Source organism: Oryctolagus cuniculus, chromosome 5 (assembly GCF_051225735.1).
Source record: "Oryctolagus cuniculus isolate XC-2025 breed Fujian yellow rabbit chromosome 5, ASM5122573v1, whole genome shotgun sequence".
Classification (NCBI taxonomy): Eukaryota; Metazoa; Chordata; class Mammalia; order Lagomorpha; family Leporidae; genus Oryctolagus; species Oryctolagus cuniculus.
The window spans coordinates 117,810,769-117,834,401 of record NC_142871.1 but is presented as its reverse complement, the minus strand read 5'-3'; the positions used below and the strand labels follow the sequence as shown (position 1 = coordinate 117,834,401).

At 40.6% G+C, this 23,633-nt stretch overlaps 1 protein-coding gene across 32 annotated transcripts in view; it reads right to left on the bottom strand.

Annotated features, from left to right (window-relative positions):
* PKHD1 (PKHD1 ciliary IPT domain containing fibrocystin/polyductin) overlaps window positions 1-23,633 on the bottom strand; it is a 524,425-nt gene that overhangs the window by 492,088 nt on the left and 8,704 nt on the right. For 26 of the 32 annotated variants that reach the window (XR_016234007.1, XR_016234005.1, XR_016234006.1 and 23 more), the window contains 8 exons: window positions 22,208-22,316; window positions 18,341-18,398; window positions 9,230-9,308; window positions 7,462-7,536; window positions 6,081-6,145; window positions 5,556-5,595; window positions 4,572-4,642; window positions 159-260 (listed from right to left, as the gene is read on the bottom strand). Coding sequence is in view for 19 of the 32 variants with exons in the window: in XM_089333174.1 (XP_089189300.1) it covers window positions 159-260; window positions 4,572-4,642; window positions 5,556-5,595; window positions 6,081-6,145; window positions 7,462-7,536; window positions 9,230-9,308; window positions 18,341-18,398; window positions 22,208-22,316 (599 nt within the window). In the remaining 13 variants the exon portion in view is untranslated. Of the gene's footprint in view, window positions 1-158; window positions 261-4,571; window positions 5,273-5,555; window positions 5,596-6,071; window positions 6,146-7,461; window positions 7,537-9,229; window positions 9,309-18,340; window positions 18,399-22,207; window positions 22,317-23,633 lie in introns of those variants that run through there. The other 6 variants (XM_089333181.1, XM_089333186.1, XM_089333183.1 and 3 more) reach the window with 3 other exon arrangements.

The following is a 23,633-nucleotide window of genomic DNA, read 5'->3' as shown; positions in this document are numbered from 1 at the left end:
CGCAACTGAACACAGGTGAAACACCTCAGAGCAGGGTGGCATAATTAGTCAGAAGAGATGAGTCCTGCCTCCTTCCACATTCCCCAGACCAGAAGAAATACATACATACAATCTCCTACAGCTTTTCAAACTGAACTATTAGCCATTTCAACAGTTACCTGCAATAGTAACCTGAGCAGAATTGTCAAAGAAGTCACCCGTAATTGTGACATCTGTTCTTCCCCCAATGCTCCCAGTTTCTGGAAACACCGAGAGTATTTCTGCAAGAGTTCAAAACAAAATAAGCTCCCATATAAAGACCAGAATATGACCCAGATAATAATAGAAGCAATTGTAATTTATTTCTTACCTTAAGTTTCTAAGTCCAGCAACAGTTGGATTTTTTCCCAGAAATAGCCACTTTATACTATATGATATATATATATAATTATATATCAATGTATACTACATAGGATCAACATTTGAAAGGAAGGGGAAATGCAGTCACTAGTAGTATCAACAAAAGCCTCTACACACTGTGGTGCCTCTTGGAAAATTTAACCCTTGACCTTAGAGACTCTATTTATAGCTTAGGGAACAGTGGTTACATATGGATACATCAACTTTGGATTGGCAATGCCTCAAGTTACCTTTTTGAATCTGCAGTTTGCTCTAAGCAGGAAGCCCACAGGAAGGCTCATGAGGCAGCCCTGCCCCATGAGAAAGAGCATTGTGTGCCCAGGGGAGACGGAGATGGTGGCTGCCGGGATAGGCGCCCCTACAGGGTAAACATCTTACACAGGGTAAACATCTTGAGTAGAATCTGGTGGGAAAGGCAAATGTAAGCTGACTGCAGCTGTGACTCGAGTCCTTGAGTCAATCGCCTTGTTATTGTAGAGCACTGGCGCTCAGCTGCTTTGACCGCGACTACCAATGACGCTTGCTTTTATTGTTTGCTATTTAATGCTGTGCACTCTGACAAGGTGGTGCAGATTACTGACTGATTGCCATCAGTCACTTCTATAAGTGACTCTTCCATGTCTCTTCCAATTGGGCTTCCAAATGTTTTCTTTGGAATAGGCACTCTTGTGAGCCCTCTTGGTCCTCGGGCCCCCACAGTGTGATAAATGCCCTTCCACGCTTACCCTGCTATGTCTGTTTTTACATACATGCACTTGTCACCTTTCATGTTGCTTCTAATGATTTGAAACCCCCCAACATAATATACGACAGATCCCCAAGAATTTAATTCTGTCTCGTCCTTTCCTGTCCTATGATCAAACATTGACAGTTCTGTGTTTTATTCCCTCCAAGGGGAAGAAAACTTGTGCTCCCTGATAAACTGAAGGTATGCATCATGAATGGTTGCTACTTCAAACTGTGCATTCTATAAAGATGTTTCCTAATGCTTTTGCCCATGAGACAAAGCAGAGGCAACGCAGGGGCAAAGATTGATCCTCCACACTCAATATCAAAATTCAACACTGATAATAACCACCTTCTTTTAACCCACTCCTTTATAATTCTTCATTGTTTTTTTTTCACATTGACATTGAAATTTTGTATAGGCATCATGTAGAGATTAATACAATCTTCTGTTATGCATTCAAAACTTCACAGACCACAGACAAAATGATTTATAAAGTTCTTAAGCTTTCAACATAGTTATGGATATTTTATAATTCTTTTTGACTTTCACAGAGCACCTAGTATATGGCAGCAGGGATATAAAGATGCATACAAAGTAGTTCCTGTCCTCAAGGAGATCAGTATGGCAAAAGGTAGGAACACTAATTATAAAACTTGTGTTGGTGAAGTTAGGGTATAAGAAAGAACAGAGAAGTTGGGGCTGGCACTGTGGCGTAGCAGGCAAAGCCATCTCCTGAAGTGCTGGCATCCCATATGGGCACTGGTTTGAGTCCTGGCTGCTCCACTTCCAATCCAACTCTCCGCTATGGCCTGGGAAAGCAATAGAATTTGGCCCAAGTGCTTGGGCCCTTGTACCCATATGGGAGACCTAGAAGAAGTTCCTGGCTCCTGGCTTTGGATTGGCTCAGCTCTGGCTGTTGCAGCCATTTGAGGAGTGAAACAGCAGATGGAAGACCACTCTGTCTCTCCATGTCTCTGTCTACCACTCTTCCTCTCAAATAAATAATCTTAAAAAAAAAGAAGAAGAATGAAAAAGTTTAGTAATAGGGTTGGGGGGAATAGAGAAGTAGAAGGAAATTTCTGGAGACAGCATCTGTGCTTCCTCTTAAAGGATGAATTAGAACTGGCCAAGTGAGGGGAAGTGGGGAAATTTAAAGCAAGTGATGGGGCCGGCGCTGTGGTGCAGCAGGTTAAGGCCCCAGTTCAAGTCCTGGCTTCTCCTCTTTCAATTCAGCTCTCTATTGAAGCCTGGGAAAGCAGTGGAGGATGGCCCATGTACTTGGGCCCCTGCACCTGCATGGGAGACCTGGAAGAAGCTCCTGGCTCCTGGTTTTGGATCAGCTCATCTCTAGCTGTTGCAGTCATTTGGGGAGTGAACCAACTGATGGAAGACTTCTCTCTCTCTGGCTCTACCTCTGTCTATAACTCTTTCAAATAAATAAAATAAACCTTCCTCTCTTGGAACCCCCTCCTGACTGCTGTGGCAGGAGGTTTCTGACTTCAATAAATCTTGCTTTAAAGTAAATAAGTAAATAAACAAACTATATATCCTGAGTGTGGGGAATTGCATGTGCATATGACAGTTGCTGGAATATGCAAGAGAGAGGGAGAGATGCAGCTAGAGAGGAAAAGAAGAGATCAGAAGCTTAGGCCTCTTTGCAAGGGATGGGAAGCCACTGGAGGCTGCAATGCTGCAATGCAGGTTTGTGCTTGATGTGGAAAATGGTGGCAGGTGCACAGAACCTGTACCAGCAGGTAACAAATAACAGGTGGGGAGCCTTGTAGAAACCATGTAATATGCAAGAGATGAAGGGCTGCAGAATTAGGTAGTGGCGGGACATATAAAGTGAATACATTGTATCAGAAATATATAAGAGGTAAAACTGGCAGAAACTGGTAATAAATAAATGTATAAATGAGCAGGAGGGAAAATATTGAATGAACCCCAACATTCTTGTTCTTGTGCTTCTTTAGACAACTTTTCAGGTTAGAAGGGCAAACACAACTTTGTCCATTTTATAGATATTTAATTGATGCTCAGAAAGGCTAAATGGCTCAACCAAGCACAGCTAGTGATTGAATGCCAAACCCTGAATTCAGTTCAGGGTCCTTTTGATTAGCCACCTCTCCTTTTCCCACAGCCTCCTCTGCTATGTAAAATCTCTGACCTTGGAATCCTCTTCTCAAGATGACATTGGCCCTGAAAATATAAAATATGAGGGTCTTTCAAAAAGTTCATGCAGGGGCCGGCATTTTGGTGTAGTGGGTAAAGCTGCCACCTGCAGTGCCAGCATCCCATATGGGCGCAGATTCGAGTCCCAGCTGCTCCACTTTTGATCCAACTCTCTGCTATGTCCTGGGAGGGCAGTGGAGGATGGCCCAAGTCCTTGGGCCCCTGCACCCGCGTGGGAGACCCAGAAGAAGCTTCTGGCTCCTGGCTTCAGATGGGCACAGCTCTGGCCATTGCAGCCAACTAGGGAGTGAACCAGCACATGGAAGACCTCTCTCTCTCTCTATCTCTCTTTCTCTCTCTCTCCCTCTCTCTCTGTAACTCTGCCTTTTAAATAAATAAAAATAAATCTTTAAAGAAATAAAATAAAGTAGGTATAGATTTAAAAAAATATACATCCAGACTTATCAATTACTTCTATTTCTATGAACTTTTTTTTAAAGATTTATTTGTTTTATTTGAAAGTCAGAGTTAAACAGAGAGAGAAGGAGAGGGAGAGGGAGAGGGAGAGAGAGAGAGAGGTCTTCCATCCACTGGTTCACTCCCCAATTGGCCACAATGGCCGGAGCTGGGCTGATCCAAAGCCAGGAGCCAGGAGCCTCTTCTGGGTCTCCCACATGGGTGCAGGGGTCCAAGCACTTGAGCCATCTTCCACTGCACTCCCAGGCCATAAGCAGAGAGCTGGATCAAAAGAGGAGCAGCCAAGACATGAACAAGCACCCATATGGGATGTTGGTGCCACAGGCAGAGGGTTTAGCTTACTCCACCACAGCACCAGCCCCAGCATTTACTTTTTAGTATGACGGTTTACTCATCATCATATGGCAATGTAATAACTTAGCACCCATATAAGTAAGTCATAAATGATTGAAAAAATGCTTAGATATGGGGTGTTTGAACAACTGGAAAGATTTGCTTTCAGATTTTTAAGTGTCACCACTTTTCTGTTATTTTTCAGAACACATGAGAAGGCATAATTCCCATTTCTTTCATTATCTTTATCTGCTTACTTTCTATAGATATCTATGATCAAACCTCTTTTAATACGGTGACTAAAGCTGACAATGAAACAGGCAACTTAATCTCAACAAAAGCCAAAAGACCATCCATGACTATAGAAACAGTTTCAGGTGTTAATGGTCAAACAGAAATAGCAGAAGGAAAGCAAGGGGTGAGGCATGATGGGGGAGTACAGAATAAAGGAAAATAGTACCTGAGTGTGTCTGATACAGGAAGAGGTCCTGCTTAGCACTGATCAGCCATGCATTCTTGTGTACCATTGACCTTCAAAAAATAAAAAGTTGTGTTTTGAATGAAAACATATCTGAAATAGCATTTTTTAAATTGGTCTCCTGAAAGGAAGATAGTGAACTAATAGTGAACTAACTGCTAGCATCATTTAGAGTAGTTTGACACAGCTTATAAATAGATTTTACAGTTATAGACTATAGTTTCTAATAGTGTTAGTGATCTTTAGAATAGTTTGATCCTTTTGATGACTAGAGGAACAACACAAATGGGTTCAAGTTTATTTTCTTATCTATAAAATTATTGTATAAGAATAATACCCATATAACAAGCATTAAATGGAATGATGAACTTAAAATGGCCTGATACGGAGCTGGCCTATGACAGATTCTCAAGATATTTTCTTTTAAAGGGGTGAGATGATCTCTATATTCTGAGTTATGTAGCTATAGTTAATGTGTTAGTCACAATAAAATTAGTATCAGAGAGGCAATGAACTTGCAAGGAAAATGCCAGGCAAATTATACAGTAGAACACATGAGGTGAGACACAGAGGAATTTTGAATTATAGATGATCTCTCCAAAGGTTGACAAGATGTGGACCCATTCCATCTTGAAGAAGGCATTTCCTAGAATGAGGACAAGGCATTTTATCAAACTATATGCCTCATGAGACTTACGACAGTTTAAGCTCAGTACTTTCCAGTTGCTAAAGAAGTAATTCCAAAAATTCTGTATCGTCACCACTCTGAAACACTTACCTTGCCTACAGATGACTGCATGGGACACCATTATATTCACCCAGTAAAAGAAATCAAGAAGGCACATGCAGTTTCATTATTTGTATATGCTTGAAATTTCCCAGGATAAAAGGTTGAAGAAAGTAAGCAAAATGAGAAGGGTGGATAGTATAAGATGATGACAGATTTCCCTACTCTCAGATACTTACTTTCCTTTGTTAAATACTGAGAAACTAACATTTTGGGAACCTGCAACACAAAGAAACAGACATTAATACAGAAATCTTCCTGAATCCCTAGGTCGGGCTAGTGCTACCATAAACCCAAAGACACTAATGTCATCAAGTTACTATCCAAACCTATAATTTCTTTAAGATTGCCCAAAATAAACACCTGACAGCCTTAGTGCCATCAGCAGTAAAGACTTAATCACAAGGATAAATGTACTGTTGCATAACAAGTGAGAGCCAGGCTTGGAGTTAGACCAAGCATAATTTAAATCCTAATACTCTAGTTATTAGTTTCAGTTTTCTCACCTATAAAGTAAAAATAATTCATTTACTGTTGAAGATTAAATTAGTTTTTATACAGCCTGCCTTGTACAGTGTTTTGCAGGAAGTTCTCAAACGATAGTTATTATTATTATCCTCATGAGAATCAGTTTCTGATTTTTTTTTGGAGGGGGGGGATACTGAGAAATGGATAAGACTTTAAAAGTATGTTACTTCTCTAACCAATGTAGTCCCCTTCTACACGACACTGTAGAGTCCCAAGACCATGGTCTTCCTGAATAGGATAGCTATGGAAAAGCAAACAAAAGTTACAATCACCAGACAACTCATTACAGAAGTTGTGACTTGTTTAACCAGAAATGTAAAACACAACACAAGAGGCAAATTAGTGGGAAAATGTTGATAGGTACTGAGATATAATGAACTCACTGGGGCAAATGCTTTGTGTAATACGAATTAGTGTTATCAGTTAATAAGCTATCTGTCAGATATACACAAGTGTAAGAGATAAAATTTAGCTTACTCCTAATCTCCATTTGATCCTGTCTTTCCAAAATCTGTTATTTGACAACTACAGGAAACCCTTTATTCAAAAAGATCTACTATCAAGTATAAAGCCAAAAAAAAAAGACAAAATTGACCTGATAAATTGAAGATATCATGAAGAAACTGTCTCATAGAAATTGACTCTACTAAATACCAGTACCGGGGCTGGTGCTGTGGCATAGTAGGCTAAGCCTCTGCCTACAGTACCTGCATCCCATACAGACAGCAGTTTGTATCGCAATTGTTCCTCTTCTGATCCAGCTCTCTGCTGTGGCTGGGAAAGCAGTAGAAGATGGCCCAAGTGCTTGGACCCCTGCACCCATGTGGGAGACCCAGAAGAAGCTCCTGGCTTTGGATGGGCCAAGCTCTGGACATTATGGCCATTTGGGGAATGAACTAGCAGATTAAAGACCTTTCTCTCTTTCTCTCCCTTTTTCTGTCTGTAAATCTACCTCTCCAATAAATAAATGAAATCTTTATAAAAATACTAGTACCAAAAGCTAAGTCAAAGAGTATAATTCTTACAATAATAACCTCAAAAATTAATCCACCTAATACAGATTGAAGTAAAACAAAACACATCAGTTGTCTGAACTGAGTAGACGTTCATTTTAAAAATAATCGTAGTTATTCTAGTGAACATAGTAGAGTTGCTAAGAGCATGAATTCTAGAGGTTTGTTATTTAGACAGAATTTAAATTCCAGGTCTGCCACTTACTTTCTGTGAAACTTGAAGAAGTTCCTTAACCTCTCAGTGCCTCAGTTTCCTCATCTATAAAGTGAGACTAATAGCCAAACATACTCAAGATTATTGGATGACCTAAATGGAGGGCATTAGGGCAACTCCTAATAAATACTAGATTTTTTTCTCAGATATTTTTAAGAATCCACTTCAATTTGCATTTTGAATCAATTCATGTGTCTTTTGCAGGGGGTCTAAAGATAAAGGCAATCAACAGTTGTAATTCATATTTTAAAACAGATTTATATGTATGTGTTCTATTCATGAGGAAGCACTGAAAAGTACATATGTTGGCAAGAAAAAGAAGATACTCACCAGCTTCCTGTCTGCCGGTTTACAAGAGAGCAAGGAGTGACCCATCTGTCTCTTTGAGATTCCAAGACCAGTGGGCTGGATTTAAAAATGCAAACAAAAGATAGGAAACAATAGGGCAGTTCTCTAGTAAATATTCCTGGTGAAAGTTAGAACAAACGTGGTTGGAACATCCACCTCAGGATTTACCAGGCAGTGTTGTAGACGTATGAGGACTATTATGCCCAAAGGTTATGTCCATCAAATTCTCAGCCAGACGGTAGAGGTGAACTCGTGGTCCACACTTCACACTGCAGAGGGAGCATTTCTCCTTTCTCAAGAAAATCTTCATCATATCCATGCTAATTACATTGGTTCTATGTGGCACTTTTGTGGATTTTACACCTTTATTCCCCCTTTCTAAGGCTGAATCTCAGACCAAGATTGAGATGGAACCAAGTAGTGGATATGGCACATTGTCAAGGTTTTACTTTGGGTCTCTATCCCTAGCAGAAAGGGTAATTTCCTTATAAGACAAGTTAACAATTACTTAATGCCAGGAATTTAGATCCAGAGAGGAGTCAAATCACATTTTTCTTTAAATATGGCAGAATCAGGGAGTCAGGGCAAAAGAGAGAATACCTTCAACCTGTCCAGAGGTGAATGAAATTAGACACAGTGTATAGAACCTACCTAGCTGAGTGCTTAATGAGATTATGTTCCTTCTACCTTAGAAAGCCCCACTACAATTATTTCATTTGTTGAAATGAAATATTAAAATGCCCCCACAAAATCCACAACTTCAGTACCCAATCTAGTTTTCTTCTCCCTAGCATGGGTGAGGTAATAGTGACATCTTCTTAAGATGTCTCTTGTAAAAGTCATGTTGACCTCCTAGCTATTCCCAGAAAACATTAGAAGTCCAATAGCTTATGGTACCTCTGTCCTCATTTTCCTCTGATCCCACTAGCAGAATTTCCAAATGTACAAAAATAACAACCAAAAAAGTCAATTCTAATGAGCTTTGAGGTTTATACATAATTTTTAAAGAATTTACTTTGGGCACAAGAATTTACTTTGGGGCCGGCGCTGTGGCTCAATAGGCTAATCCTCCACCTTGTGGCGCCGGCACTCCGGGTTCTAGTCCCGGTCAGGGCGCCGGATTCTGTCCTGGTTGCCCCTCTTCCAGGCCAGCTCTCTGCTGTGGCCAGGGAGTGCAGTGGAGGATGGCCCAAGTGCTTGGGCCCTGCACCCCATGGGAGACCAGGATAAGTACCTGGCTCCTGCCATTGGATCAGCGCAGTGCGCCGGCCGCAGCGCACTGGCCGCGGCGGCCACTGGAGGGTGAACCAACGGCAAAGGAAGGCCTTTCTCTCTGTCTCTCTCTCTCTCACTGTCCACTCTGCCTGTCCAAAAAAAAAAAAAAAATTTACTTTGGGCACAATTGGTAGCATATGGTACTTATAAGAATTTACTTTGGACTGAGAAACAAGGTCGGGGGGAGAATAAAAAAATTAAAGAAGAAAATTCAGATGCAATTTCGGTGTAATTCACACTGAGCCCAGAGTGACTAGTTGTCAGTAAATGAATGAACCAACCTGATCAACCAGTTGCAATTATATTACCAAAGTTTGCTGAAGTCCAGCTTATGAAAGACCATGAACTGCAATGAGGAAAACAGCAATTCTGGGTCAACTGCTTGCGATTTATTGCTATCAGGAAAGCTGTTTTCATGAAGCTACCACCATACCCAAGTGCATAACTAGTTAAACACAAAAACAAACATGCTTACCTATCAATGTACTCGGTATCAAAATCAAATGTTTCCAGTTTTCCAGTGAAAATCCAGCCATGTACATGTATTAGGTTTCCTGTTTTAAGAAGATTCTTTAAAATTTAATGTACTAAGCTCAAACTCTAAATGTACAACATAAATATATTTCTGTTTGTATATGTATGCCCAACATGGCAAAGTTGGTCATGACCCAGAAAATTAACAATTGTTATAAACCACAGCAGTATGGTCAATGATAAAACCCAGTGATCAAGTTTGTGCACTAGAAAGGCTAAAAATAGCCAATTGTATTGTCTGTGCATAAAGGAATAATCAATCTTCTTCACAGTCCCTTAAAGAGTGAGGACTTCAGGAAAGAAGGGCCAGTTTCCACACACTGCCACCTTCCATTCTCTTTGCTGCATGTAGACCATCCACTCAATGTTGGATTTAAGAACAATTTGCCTTGGGGTGTTCCACATTTCATGAGACTTTCTTTTGAACACTTATTAAAATGAATATGTGACATGAACTTATTCATCTCATACAATCTAAGGGGTCTTCAGGGATCCTTAATTTTTTCTACACCTCAAAGTGTAAAAGATATATGTCACAGATGACCCAAATGGATATGAACTTTGGAATAGTATAAAATAGCATCAGAGTTATGGCTAGAGGGAGCTGACTACTCTAGTCTAGGGGAGATAGTTTTAAAAAAATGTGGAGAGAGTGCAATCTCAGGGAAGAGATAGGAAGAAAACTGCAGTGCAACTTCCAGGGAAGTTACAGGGACACCGTGGATCTACATGGAGGGTGTGGATGTGCAGCATGAAAACAGACATGACACAGGACCCCAGCAGCCAAGAGCCTCAGACCAGCTTTGGAGAGTGATGTGAGACCAGACTGCAGCACTTCAAGCCACTGGTGGTATAGCTGCAGGGAAAGCCTGGCATGAGTCCAGCTGGAGCCCTGTGAGGGACAGTATACTGCCAACTAGAGGAACAAAGGGGCAGGTTTCTCTCTCCCCAACCCACTGACAATAGCCCCCTGCAGCTAGCTGAGAGAGTGCAGATGATATTTTGGACATATGTAACAGCTGTACCTGCTTGTGTCCACGTACCCAGCCAAGAGGAGACATCTGAGTCTGGATAGAAGGACTAACAGGAAACTGGGCTCCCACATAGGAATGTGAGGTGTCCCCAGCCTCCCAGCACATCACAGGTGGCTGGCTCTGGATGGGACGGACTGGCAGAGTAGAGTGGATCCTCAGTGTCCCATGATTGTGGGAGCCTTCTGTACTGGGACTATATAAATACTGTGGCTGTGTGGGAGGGTGAAGGTGTGGCTGGGTCTCTGGGCAGCTCCACACTTTTGGGGCTTCCCTACTTGTCTGGGGTGTGTATACAGTTGCAGGATTCATGCTCACACTGAGGACTGCATATATCCTTTGTGTTGTCCTTGTGGCAGTGTAGATGAATGTTGCATCCCCTAGGATTAGAGCCTGGACATTGGTCACCTTAGAGGAGAGGGGGTGAGGGTGAGTTATGCCAACAGAGCTGATCAAATCCTCCCCTCTGTAAAAAAAATGATGATAGATTTACAATGTAGTATGTGGGTATCACCTTGGATACTCACTTCACCCTCAAGCACTGAACAGAGCTCCCTTGCCACACTCAGCACATGCTTCTGGGTATTCACTAAAAGACCAGACACTTCACTAAGCCACAGAGACTTATTATAAAGATAAAAGCCAAGCCAAGATGGCAGAATAGGGAGGGAGCTTACTGATAGTCCAGGAGAAGACAGATTAATAGAAGTGAAGATAGTGTAATCTCGGGGAAGAATTAGGGAAAAAATGGTAGAGGAAATTCTTTCATAATTAGAGGGACACGGTAGATCTACGTGGAGGGCATGGGTGTCCACGGCTCAGGACCCCAGCTGCCAAGAGTCTCCACACCAGTGCTGGAAAAAGAGGTGAGACAAAACCGCAGTAGCCCAAGACACTGGTGGAAAAGTGGCAAGAAGAGCCTAGAGGGAACAAGGCTTGAAGCCCCATGTGGGAAAGTGCACCACTTAACTAGAGGAGATAAAAAATAAAAAGGACAGTATGGACACAATTCTCTCTCTCCTATCACCTTAAAAAAGTTTACGAGCTGATAGAGTTGGCACCATTTTGGACATATGTAACAGCTGTGCCAGCCTGGCAACCAGCCAAACAGAAAAACCTGACTCTGGTGGGGAGTAATAACAGGAGACTAAGACCTGGTGAATGTGTGGAGTTTCTGAACCACGACTGTGAAAAAAAAAAAAAAAATGAGGGTATGTGGGAGAACTCACAGTGTGGCTGAGACTTGAGTAGTCTTGGTGGGAGACGCCATAAGCTCAGGTAGCCCTGGCTACCTGGTGAGAGACATAGCAGGGGAATCAGCTTACACTGAGGACTGCACAGATCCTTTGTGTGGTCCTTGGGACAGAGCACATGAATATTATACCCACTGGGGTTAGCCTTCAGGCACTGATCACCATTGAGGAAAAGAGCTCAGCTGAGCAGAATCACTTCACTTCTTATTTAAGAGAGAGAGAGAGAGAGAGAGAGAGAGAGAGAGATTTACCATGCCAAACCTGGGTGTGTCACCTTAGGCACACCCTTAACCTTGAAGAACTGAAGAGAGCTCTCTGGCTACACCCACCACAAGCCTCTAGAGAGTCACTGAAAGCAGACAGTCCAATTACAAATGCCTAACAACAAACGCAACAACCAAAGAAACAAGAACAAGGAAGACAACATGATGCTCCCAAAACAACATGGCACATCAATATAAGATTATGAAGACGGCAAGATAGAAGAAATGGAACTCAAAAAATTTATGGTAAGATTGTTCAGAAGTAACCAAAAACAAATGGATAAACTACTGAAATCAATGCAGAACATGACAAAAAATCTCTGTCATGAAAATGAACTCTTAAGGAGGAATCAAAATTATATAAGGAATTTAATAGAACGTGAAATTGAGATATTGAAGAGAAATCAAAATGAAATGAAGAATTCAATAGAACAAATAAAAAACAGTTGAAAGCCTTAAAAACAGAATCAGTGAGGCAGAAGAGAGAATATCAGACTTAGGAGACAGAGCACAGGAAAGTATACAGTCAAACCAAAGACAAGAAGAGGAAATTAGAAATCTGAAAAATATTGTTGAGAATCTACAGGATACTATTAAAAAATCCAACATTGGGATTCTAGGAGTTCCTGAAGGCACGGAGAAAGAGAAAGGATTAGGAGGCCTTTTTAGTGAGATACTAGCAGAAAACTTCCCAGACGATATGATTCTTTATTTAGGGGATCCAAAGAAGTCTACTAAGAGACTATTGGAACTCATAGAAGAGTTTGGTAAAGTAGCAGGATATAAAATCAATGCACAGAAATCAACAGCCTTTGTATACATAGGCAATGCCATGGCTGAGAAAGAACTTCTAAGATCAATCCCATTCACAATAGCCACAAAAACAATCAAATACCTTGGAATAAACTTAACCAAGGACGTTAAAGATCTCTACGATGAAAATTACAAAACCTTAAAGAAAGAAATAGAAGAAGATACCAAAAAATGGAAAAATCTACATGCTCATGGATTGGAAGAATCAATATCGTCAAAATATCCATTCTCTCAAAAACAATTTATAGCTAGAATGCAATACCAATCAAAACACCAAAGACCTTCTTCTCAGATCTGGAAAAAATGATGCTGAAATTCATATGGAGGCACAGGAGACCTCGAATAGCTAAAGCAATCTTGTCCAACAAAAACAAAGCCGGAGGCATCACAGTACCAGATTTCAGGACATACTACAGGCAGTTATAATCAAAATAGCATGGAACTGGTACAGAAACAGATGGAGAGACCAATGGAACAGAATAGAAACACCAGAAATCAATTCAAACATCTACAGCCAATTTATATTCGAATAAGGATCTAAAACCAATTCCTAGAGCAAGGACAGTCTATTCAACAAATGGTGCTAGGAAAACTGGATTTCCACATGCAGAATCATGAAGCAAGACACCTACCTTATACCTTACACAAAACTCCACTCAACATGGATTAAAGATCTAAATCTATGACCCAATACCATCAAATTATTAGAGAACATTGGAGAAACCCTGCAAGATACAGGCACAGGCAAAGAATTCTTGGAAAAGACTCCGGAGGCACAGGCAGTCAAAGACAAAATTAACATTTGGGATTGCATAAAATTGAGAAGTTTCTGCACTGCAAAAGAAACAGTCAGGAAAGGGAAGCGGCAACCAACAGAAATGGGAAAAAATATTTGCAAACTATGAAACAGATAATGGATTAATAACCAGAATCTACAAAGAAATCAAGAAACTCCACAACATCAAAACAAACAACCCACTTAAGAGATGGGCCAAGGACCTCAATAGACATTTTTCAAAAGAGGAAATCCAAAGGGCCAACAGACACATGAAAAAATGTTCAGGATCACTAGCAATCAGGGAAATGCAAATCAAAACCACAATGAGGTTTCACCTCACCCTGGTTAGAATGGCTTACATATAGAAATCAACTAACAACAGATGCTGGCAAGGATGTGGGGGAAAAGGGACACTAACCCACTGTTGGTGGGAATGCAAACTGGTTAAGCCACTATGGAAGTCAGTCTGGAGATCCCTTAGAAACCTGAAGATAACCCTACCATACAACCCAGCCATCCAACTCCTTGGAATTTACCCAAAGGAAATTAAATTGGCAAACAAACATGCTGTCTGCACCTTAATGTTTATTGCAGCTCAATTCACAATAGCTAAGACCTGGAACCAACCCAAATGCCCATCAACAGTAGACTGGATAAAGAAATTATGGGACATGTACTCTACAGAATACTATACAGCAGTCAAAAACAATGAAATCCAGTCATTTTCAACAAGATGGAGGAATCTGGAAAACATTATGCTGAGTGAATTAAGCCAGTCCCAAAGGGACAAATATCATATGCTCTCCCTGATCTGTGACAACTAGCTGAGCACCTAGAAGGAAACATGTAGAAGTAAAATGGACACTATGAGAAACAGTGACTTGATCAGCCCTTGTCCTGATTGTCGAAGAACAACTTACTATTTTATTCCTTTTAGTATTTTTTTGTTCTACTTAATACTATTGGTTGAACTCTTTAATTAACAAACAATTATTCTTAGGTGTTCAAATTTAACTGGAAAGTGAACTCTGTTAAATATAAGAGTGGGAATAAGAGAGGGAGGAGATGTACAGTTTGGAACATGCTCAATCGGACTTACCCCTAATGGTAGAGCTAGAAACATGCCAGGGGATTCCAATTCAATCCCATCAAGGTGGCATGTACCAATGCCATCTCACTAGTCCAAGTGATCAGTTTCAGTTCATAATTTATCATAATGATAGGATGAAGAGTCAAAGGGATCACACAAACAAGACTAGTGACTGCTAATAATAACTGATAGAATTGAAAAGGAGAGAGTGATCCAACATGGGAAGCAGGATACATAGCAGACTCATAGAATGGCAGATGCCCTAAACAGCATTCTGGCCTCAGAATCAGCCATTAAGGCATTTGGATCTGGCTGAAAAGTCCATGAGAGTATTTCAGGCATGGAAAGCCAAGACACTCTGGCAAAAAAAAGAAAAAGAAAAATGACCTAAATGAAAGATCTCTGTGAGTGAGATCCCAGCAGAAATAACGGGCCATCAAAGAAGAAGGTACCTTTCTCTGAAGGGAGGAAAGAACTTCCACTTTGATTATGGTCTTGTCTAAATAAGGTTGGAGTTTGTGAACTCAAGAGGCTTCCATAGCTTTGGCAGCTCATGACAAGAGCCTCGGTGATTACTGAAGTCATAAATAAGAGCATTGATTGTTAAATCAACAATGGGAGTCACTGTATTCTTGCTCCCTATGTAGGATCTCTGTCCTTAACGCATTGTACTATGTGAATTAACGGTAAAACTAGTACTCAAACAGTACTCTATACTTTGTGTATCTGTGTGGGTGCAAACTGTTGAAATCTTTACTTAGTATATACCAATTTGATCGTCTGTATATAAAGATAATTAAAAATTAATCTTGATGAAGAATGGGATGGGAGAGGGAGTGGGAGATGGGATGGTTGTGGATGGGAAGGAGGTTATGGGGGGAAAAAGCTACTATAATCCAGAAGTTATACTTTGGAAATTTATATTTATTAAATAAAAGTTTAAAAAACTAATAATGGATTTTAGACATTATCAATTCTTGTTTTTGTTTTGTTTCTAAATAAAGAAGCCAAACCCTGAGACTGATGAATGACTAAGTCAGACCATGGTACCAGGGGATTTTGCATCACAGTGAAGGACTGTTAACCACATATAGAAATTTCACTGCTCATAAAATGTTGTCTTGCCTGCCTCCTCCACATTCCCCATCTCCCTGGCTGATACTCTTAGCAGGCTTCCCAAATGAAATGAGAGCAATCATCTGGAAAGACATTGGAAAGATGTAGCCGTGTGGATCCTGCCTGGCGGGACCACTCCAGCCAGGACAACCTCCAATCCTTCTCCCACAAGGTGGAGGAGATAGTTCTCAGAACTCCAGCTTGGTGAGAGAAATGGACTTGACAGATCTGGGTGCCAGCTGACATCCTATTTCACACCTCAAATGGCTGACTCCTTCCTCATCCCTCATCCTAATAAGACTGCTGCCATCTAAACAGGATTTTTCTACCCCCAGAACAGCAGGAATCAAAATGTCTGCATGTGATTTTCACAGACCACATCTCTTTTTCATAAAAAACTATTATGTCTTGATTATGCAAATAGAAGAGAACAAACCTATGTAAAACCCAGATGAATAAGATAATGCCAAATTCATACCCTTCAGAATACAATTTAAATACACATATCTAAAGTCTGAATTTATACACATACATTCACAAAATGTGTACTTTTCAATAAGTTATATATTCATTTTTAAATTCTTGACCAGTCAAGCTAATCAAAACAATAAGTTCAATTTATGCATTTTGATGCAACTATAAATTTAACACTTGTGTTTCTACAATTATATCATTTTGGAATCTCTAAACAAATGAAAACCCTGTTTTTTATCAAACTATATTTTAAATACTTGTCAAACAAATTGATAGGAATTATATACTCCTATCGTTTTAATAATGTTTTGACTGTTTTAAAATTTAATGTATATGAATGAAGTTGAAAACCTGCCTTTGATTATTGTATATAGCTCATGCCTGTTCTTCTGCTGGACTATGGTCTTTTTACTTTTTATCTGTTGAACTCTTTGTGTAGTGGAGCCAATAAGCCTTTGACAATAATGTAAATTAAAAATATGTAATCTGGAGGCTGGCACTGTGACATAGTGGATTAAGCCATTGTCTATAATGTTGGCATTTCATATGCATGCCAGTTTGAGTCCTGGCTATTCCTCTTTCAATCCAGCTCCCTGCTAATATGCCTTGGAAAGCAGTGGAAGATGGTTCAAGTCCTTGGATCCCTGCACCCATGTGAAAAACCTGAAAGAAGCTCATGGCTCCTGGCTTTTGCCTGGACCAGACCCAGCTGTTGTGGCCATTTGGGGCATGAACTAGCAGATGGAAGATTTCTTTTTTTTTTTTTTTTTTTTTTTTTTTTTTTTTTTTTTTTTACAGGCAGAGTGGACAGTGAGAGAGAGAGACAGAGAGAGAAAGGTCTTCCTTTTTGCCGTTGGTTCACCCTCCAATGGCCGCCGCTGCAGCCGGCGCACCGCGCTGATCCTGGCAGGAGCCAGGAGCCAGGTGCTTTTCCTGGTCTCCCATGGGGTGCAGGGCCCAAGCACCTGGGCCATCCTCCACTGCACTCCCTGGCCATAGCAGAGAGCTGGCCTGGAAGAGGGGCAACCGGGACAGAATCCGGCGCCCCAACCGGGACTCGAACCCGGTGTGCCGGCGCCGCAAGGTGGAGGATTAGCCTATTGAGCCACGGCGCCGGCTCGGAAGATTTCTTTCTTTCTCTCGCTCTCGCTCTCGCTCTCGCTCTCGCTCTCTCATTCTGTGTGTGTGTGTGTGTGTGTGTATGTGTGGAACTTTGCCAATCAAACAAATTTTTAAAAAATTATCTCAAAAAATAAGTAAAATAAAATATTTTTAAAGCCTGGAATAGAAGTATACATTTATGAAGAATCAGTCAGCAAACTATATATAATCCTAGCCATGTTTATCATCCAATGTTAAAACAGATTTAGCATTCCTGAATCTATTTCTGAGTTGTAGTCTGTTCTCTTTTTGTATAAATCTGCAGCTTTACAGAATCTTCTTTCCATATCTATATCTATAGTTACAGTTAGAGATATAAATATAACTATATCTATAGTTGCATCAAAATGCATAAATTGAACTTATTGTTTTGATTAGCTTGACTGGTCAAGAATTTCAAAATAAATCTTCTTGTAAAACTGTGTGCTCTCTAATGCACAAACAAATCCCCTGGATGAAAATCAGGGCTAATAGTCTTCAGGTGATATCCAACTCACCTCAACACAAGATAAAGCTGTGGGTGTTCGGACTACTCTGGACTCTGTCTGAGTCAAATAACAGCTATACCATTTAATATCTCTACAACCTCTATGACTATAAGCAAATTACTTTACCTCTTGCTACCTCATCTCCTCATCTACAAAATGGGAATTACAACATCTGTGATTTTATTAAGGTTTTGTGAGAATCTAATGAATTAATGTATGTGCAAAGCCTAGAATGTAACCTGGTACACAGAGTCCAAAGAAAATGTGTGGATGATTACAAAATCAAGACGAATTATGACTTATATTTCCTCCTTCCTCCAATATCAGCTGGTTTGAAATTGTTGGTCTCTTTTTCTTTTTGTGTTTAGATTCTTTTTGTTATCAGTGAAGTAATAGAATAAAAGTACCCGGGGTAAAACCAAATCAGGTTAAAAATGATCTAGAGATTGAAACTTATTTTCAAAAAAGCAACATAGGAGCAGCTAAATTTTCCCACTTACAGAGACTAACCACCCAGGTAGAAGAGTTTACAATAAGTTTTGGTGACAGGATTTACAACTATTCTTACTTTAAAAGATTTCTTACCTGGAACTCCACTTGATGGATTAACGTGGTAAACAATGGGTGTCTGTGCCTTGGAAAACTGTTTAGAAAATAGGGATAATCACAAGTGAGCATTTCATTAGAATACCACAAACACAAGAAGCACAAGCCATTCCTCATAAAACATAGGGTTAAGGAAGCAAATGTTTATGTTTCCTTAAATCACCTTCAAACCTACTTCCTTTTATTTTCATAATATTTCTATGATGCACAGATGACTGGTATTATTCTATTTCTTCTATAGATGAGGTGAACAGAATTTGATCAAGGTCATATAGCTCCCTAACCTGCATCAAGTTTTCTAAACCCTGGCAAGCCTGTTTCTACAGGCCCACCTAACATACCCAATAGCATGTTTTAACAGAAGGAAAGATAGGCACACTATCATCCAGAATGTTAACTTTTCACTTCACTATTGTAATTTGATGTCTTTAGGTCGTGAAGATTTTAATTTTTCTAGAAAAGAATTCACTTATTTAATTGGGAGGACTCACTTAAATCATTATCAGCCAGAACTTTGTTAGGCATCAGCAAACGACAAAAAAAGTGGAAAGTTGAATGGGAACATGAGAAAGGTGCTTGTTGAAGAAACAGAAGGTACCAATTGAGAGGAAAATTATTCAAAAAATTCAAGGAATGGAAAGTAACATTTTTCTTCAAGCAAGTGGAAAGCAACTTTGATGGAGAGGTGAGATCCTGGGAAAGCCTGGTTGTGACACTCCAAATCCATTTACACTGATCCTCCTCCTGAAGCTCATAATGAGTTCAATGAAGGCAGAGACAATGCCTGACTCAGTTGCTGGTAAACCCTGCGCAGAGTCTGGTATGTAGAAGACATTTAATTTTGTGAAAGACTGGGGTATCTTGATCTGAGATTATTGATATACTACCTGGAAGGAGAGTAGGGAATGAAACTATGCCAGAATTCCATCTCACCTGTAAGAATCTAGGTTAGTCAGAGATCAGGTCATTACTACATCAGGAAATCACATAGTGGCTCATCTGAAGAAATGGAGAATCAGAAGGACAGACTGACCTGACAAAGATTTGAACCATGAGCCAACAACTCACCCAGGGATATCCAGTCATCCCCACCTCTTCCCAGATCCCTGGAATGCCTACATTCCACACAACCCATAGTGCTTCCCACTGGCAAACATATTGCAGCAAACTGTTTAGTTTGGTCTTCTTCCAGCACCTTAGCAGTCTACATTTCCAGGCGAGAATATCACCAAAAGATAACTTCACTGTTAATCAACAGCCCTAATCAGTCATTGACAATCGACAGATTTGTCTACAAAGCTGATGGCGACTTGACAGGTGGGGCGTTAACTATTGATCCATTTGGCTGTATGGCCTGCTATCAAGGCTAGTTTCCTCACTTTCTAAAGGAAAGGATTAGAAAATAGTTCACAGAAAATGTGTACAGTCCGAAGTCAAAATAAGAATGCTGTGATTTCACAGATTGGGAGCTGGCCCTGATCCCACCAAAAGCTAAAGATTAATGGAGTTTCATGCACACTTGCCAAACATTCAGTCCCCACTCCACCCTTCCAGTCAACTTTTGCACCCATGACTTTACCTCCCTCAAGTTGGAACTTTACCAAAAGAGCCTACTGAGTGAAGTGGTGGTCATTGCCCTCTCTCACAGATGTTAGAAACCAAGGCAGTTGGCACAACCAAGCCCAAATCAAATAAGGAAGCATATCTCTTGATTTCAGACTTGACGTGTAAGATCTAATCCTTCCACTAAAGTCTGTGGGGAATACTGCCACTCCTTTATCATTCCATCCAACTCCTCATAGTAGTGAGGCAGACTCAGGTTGAAGCTTCAAAAAGGGCTTCACTTGTGATTCTCTCTGAGCCAACACAACATAAAAATCGTACATTTCTAAGAGAAACAGGCTCCTAGTTATCCACCAAGCTAGAGACATGACAAAGTGAAAAATTAATGAGCTTCCAAATCAAGCTTCCTGCATGCTGATCCTTGAGCCCAAGTGAGGTTAGCAACACCAAGAAGGAGAGAGGAAAACAGCAGATTAGAACAGCAAAGCCACAGCCACCAGCTGCTTGATAAACCTTCCGTGAGTTGTGCAAACTTGTCAGCGCCCACAGCAGGCTCTCTGGAGTGGACTGGCAAGGTGGAATTAATTTTTCATATGTGTGGTTCCCTGAGTCCAAGTCCCCAAACAAAGAGACACACTGTATTACATTGAGCTTGGGATGCCTCTCGTTAACTGCATCGCCTGGTGATTTTCCAATTCCCCCAGCTAGGAAAACTGCTCATGGACTTGTTTCTTTGATGTGCAATTTTAGGATATGTTTCTCTTCTTTTCCCCTTTCTCTCTCCTTACTGATCTTTCAATAAGTAGGAAAACTACTATTGGGATGAAGAGAAACATGGTGTGATGAAACATTTTCAGCCGTATCTCTTCTGTTGCATTCCCTGAGACAGCGGATAGGTGGATAGGTCTTAATAAGAATGATTTTGTTTTTTTGCTTCCTGCTGCATATGTGCAGAAGCAAAATTTCCAGAAAACAGGGGTCTCTTAACTGAGAAACAAAGTGTTAGGTGTGAATCAACAGCAAACATTAAATTTCAAACACAAATTGCTATAAAAATGGGGGCCATTTTAGAGATGAAGTCAGATGGTGAAGTCTTGTTCTCAAGGAGCATGGATTAGCGACTAAATTATACTCCTTGGAACAGCTCTTAACAGAAGCACCCTATGTGAAGAACAATCAGATCAAGTAAGAGTACTGAAAAGCTTTTTGCTTTTTATGAAAAGTCTAGGACCTACCCATCCCGAGATTCTTCTTTGGTTAAAAAAAAAAACTAACCTGAATTGGCCAATGAACTAAACAAAATATAAACTGAAGCTACAGTATAGATAATGAGGCTTTAAAATAAGTCAACATTGGCCTTCTAAACTCTCTCTGCTTCTGTTACTTCTCTCTCTGCTTCCCTTTCAGTTTATCTGAGCTTGAAGTATTCCACCAGCATACAGCCTCAGAGTTTGGTGTTGCAAAGAGTAGCGGAAAGCTATCATAAAGCAGAGGGAGAATTAGAACTTGGGTCCCTGAGGACCTTCACTATCCTGAGACTTGGCATGATCGCATAAAGACAACCTTTATGGTTCCTCTGTGAGGTTCAGTTTAGGTGGCATTTAAAGCAAGGTGAAGGTTCAAATCCTGGTTCTGTCCTTTATCACCTACAGGACATGGGCAAACTAGTTAATCTCCCTGAGCCCCAAATTGTGCATATGTTGGAACAGAATAATGAATATCCACCCATAAAATTTTTGTGAGCATTAAATTGGACAATTACATAAAACAGCTACAGCCTGACATACAAAGGTTCAACACTTGTCTTTAATCATAGTATAGTCTATGAAGCTGTATCACAAACTTTCTTCTTACTCTTTCAAACAGACTCTGGCTAATTTACAACTTGAGTGTTGGTAACACAAGCATACCCTCAGACTAAGAAAATACACATTCCATCATCCTGGGGCTGGCATTGTGGTGCAGCAGGTTAAGCTGCTGCATGAGATTCTGGCATATCATGTGTCCTCTGGTTCGAGTCCCAGTTGCTCCATTTTCAATGCAGCACTCTGGGAATGCACCTGAAAAAGCAGTGAAAGATGGCCCAAGTGCTTGGGCCCCTGTCATCCATGTGGGTGAACCAGGTGCAGTTCCAGGCTCCAGGCTTCAGCCTGACCCAGCCCTGGCCATTGTGGCCATTTGGGGAGTAAACCATAAACAGAAAATATCTCTGTCTCTCTCTACATCTGTCTGTCTGGAATTCTGTATGTGTGTGTAAAACATTCTTCCATCTGTAAAACTCACCTTGAAAGTACAGCTGTCTTTTGATACTGGACTTGGATTATCTAACACCTGTCCCTCAGAATGCACTTCCAAAGAGTATAGACCTTCATGGGTTTCGGAAAGCAGAGATCTGAAGGCAGAAATTGGAAACTCTTATGAATCAAAAAACACTAATTCCAAAAGCTAGCAGCTCATTTAATCACTTCCAGTTTTCTTCCTGTTTGCTTGTAGAACAGAGCTAATCAAACAGTATTACATCCTACCTTTCACTTCCTAGATCCATTCTTTTTTTTTTTTTTTTAAGATTTATTTATTTGAAAGTCAGAGTTACACAGAGAGAGAAGGAGGGAGGGAGGGAGGGAGAGAGGGAGGCAGAGAGAGAGAGAGGGAGAGGGAGAGAGAGAGGGGGAGAGGGAGAGAGAGAGAGGGAGAGGGAGAGAGAGAGAGGGAGAGGGAGAGAGAGAGAGAGAGGGAGAGGGAGAGGGAGAGAGAGAGAGAGAGAGAGAGAGAGGTCCTCCATCCGCTGGTTCACTCTCCAGATGGCTACAATGGTAGGAGCTGTGCCGATCTGAAGCCAGGAGCCAAGAGCTTCCTCTGGGTCTCCCACGTGGGTACAGGGGCCCAAGGACTTGGGCTATCTTCTACTGCTTTCCCAGGCCACAGCAGAGAGCTGGATCGGAAGTGGAGCAACTGGAACTTGAACCGGCGCCCATAAAGAATGTCAGCACTGCAGGTGGCGTCTTTACCCACTGTGCTGCAAAGACTTCAAAGACTGGATCCTTCAGGAAAAGCAATGTCATTTGAAAAGTCTCTAAAATTTAAGAGAAACAAAAATCCTATTTCTTACAAGGTTTCAGGGGAGGGGGGAGTCCCATTTCTCAGAATCATCAATTCATAGGCATTTAAGAATTAGAAGGTACTTTGATAGATACTCTCATCCCAGTTTCTATCTTTTAGAAATGACAGTTATAGATAGATTAACTTATGTGCATGAACACCAAAGGGTCAGGATAAAAGGGGGCTTGAATCCTAGTTCTCATAAAAGGTATTGATCTTACTTGTTTCCAAAAATAGCAATAATGAATCTTCATCTTCCAAGAAGCTGCTAAACATCTCATGTGTCCATCAAGACAAAGGGACTTAGTTCTTCTCTCTTTGCATAGATATCACAGTGGCCTCTTTGCCACTCTGAGGCTGCCATCCACAATGGATTTTTGTCATAGGGAAGATATGATGAGTAAGAATAAAGCTAGATTTAAGCTATGCTTCTTTGCCAAATCTTCCCAACAAAATCTTCAGTATGACTTTAAATATTTAAATATGAAGTGTCTATTGTGTTAGCAACTAGTATTATGTGTTTACCAAGCACTTGAAATGTGGATAGCTCCAATTAATATAGACTAGAAGCATAAAATACACACTAGATTTTGAAGAGTTGGTATGCAAA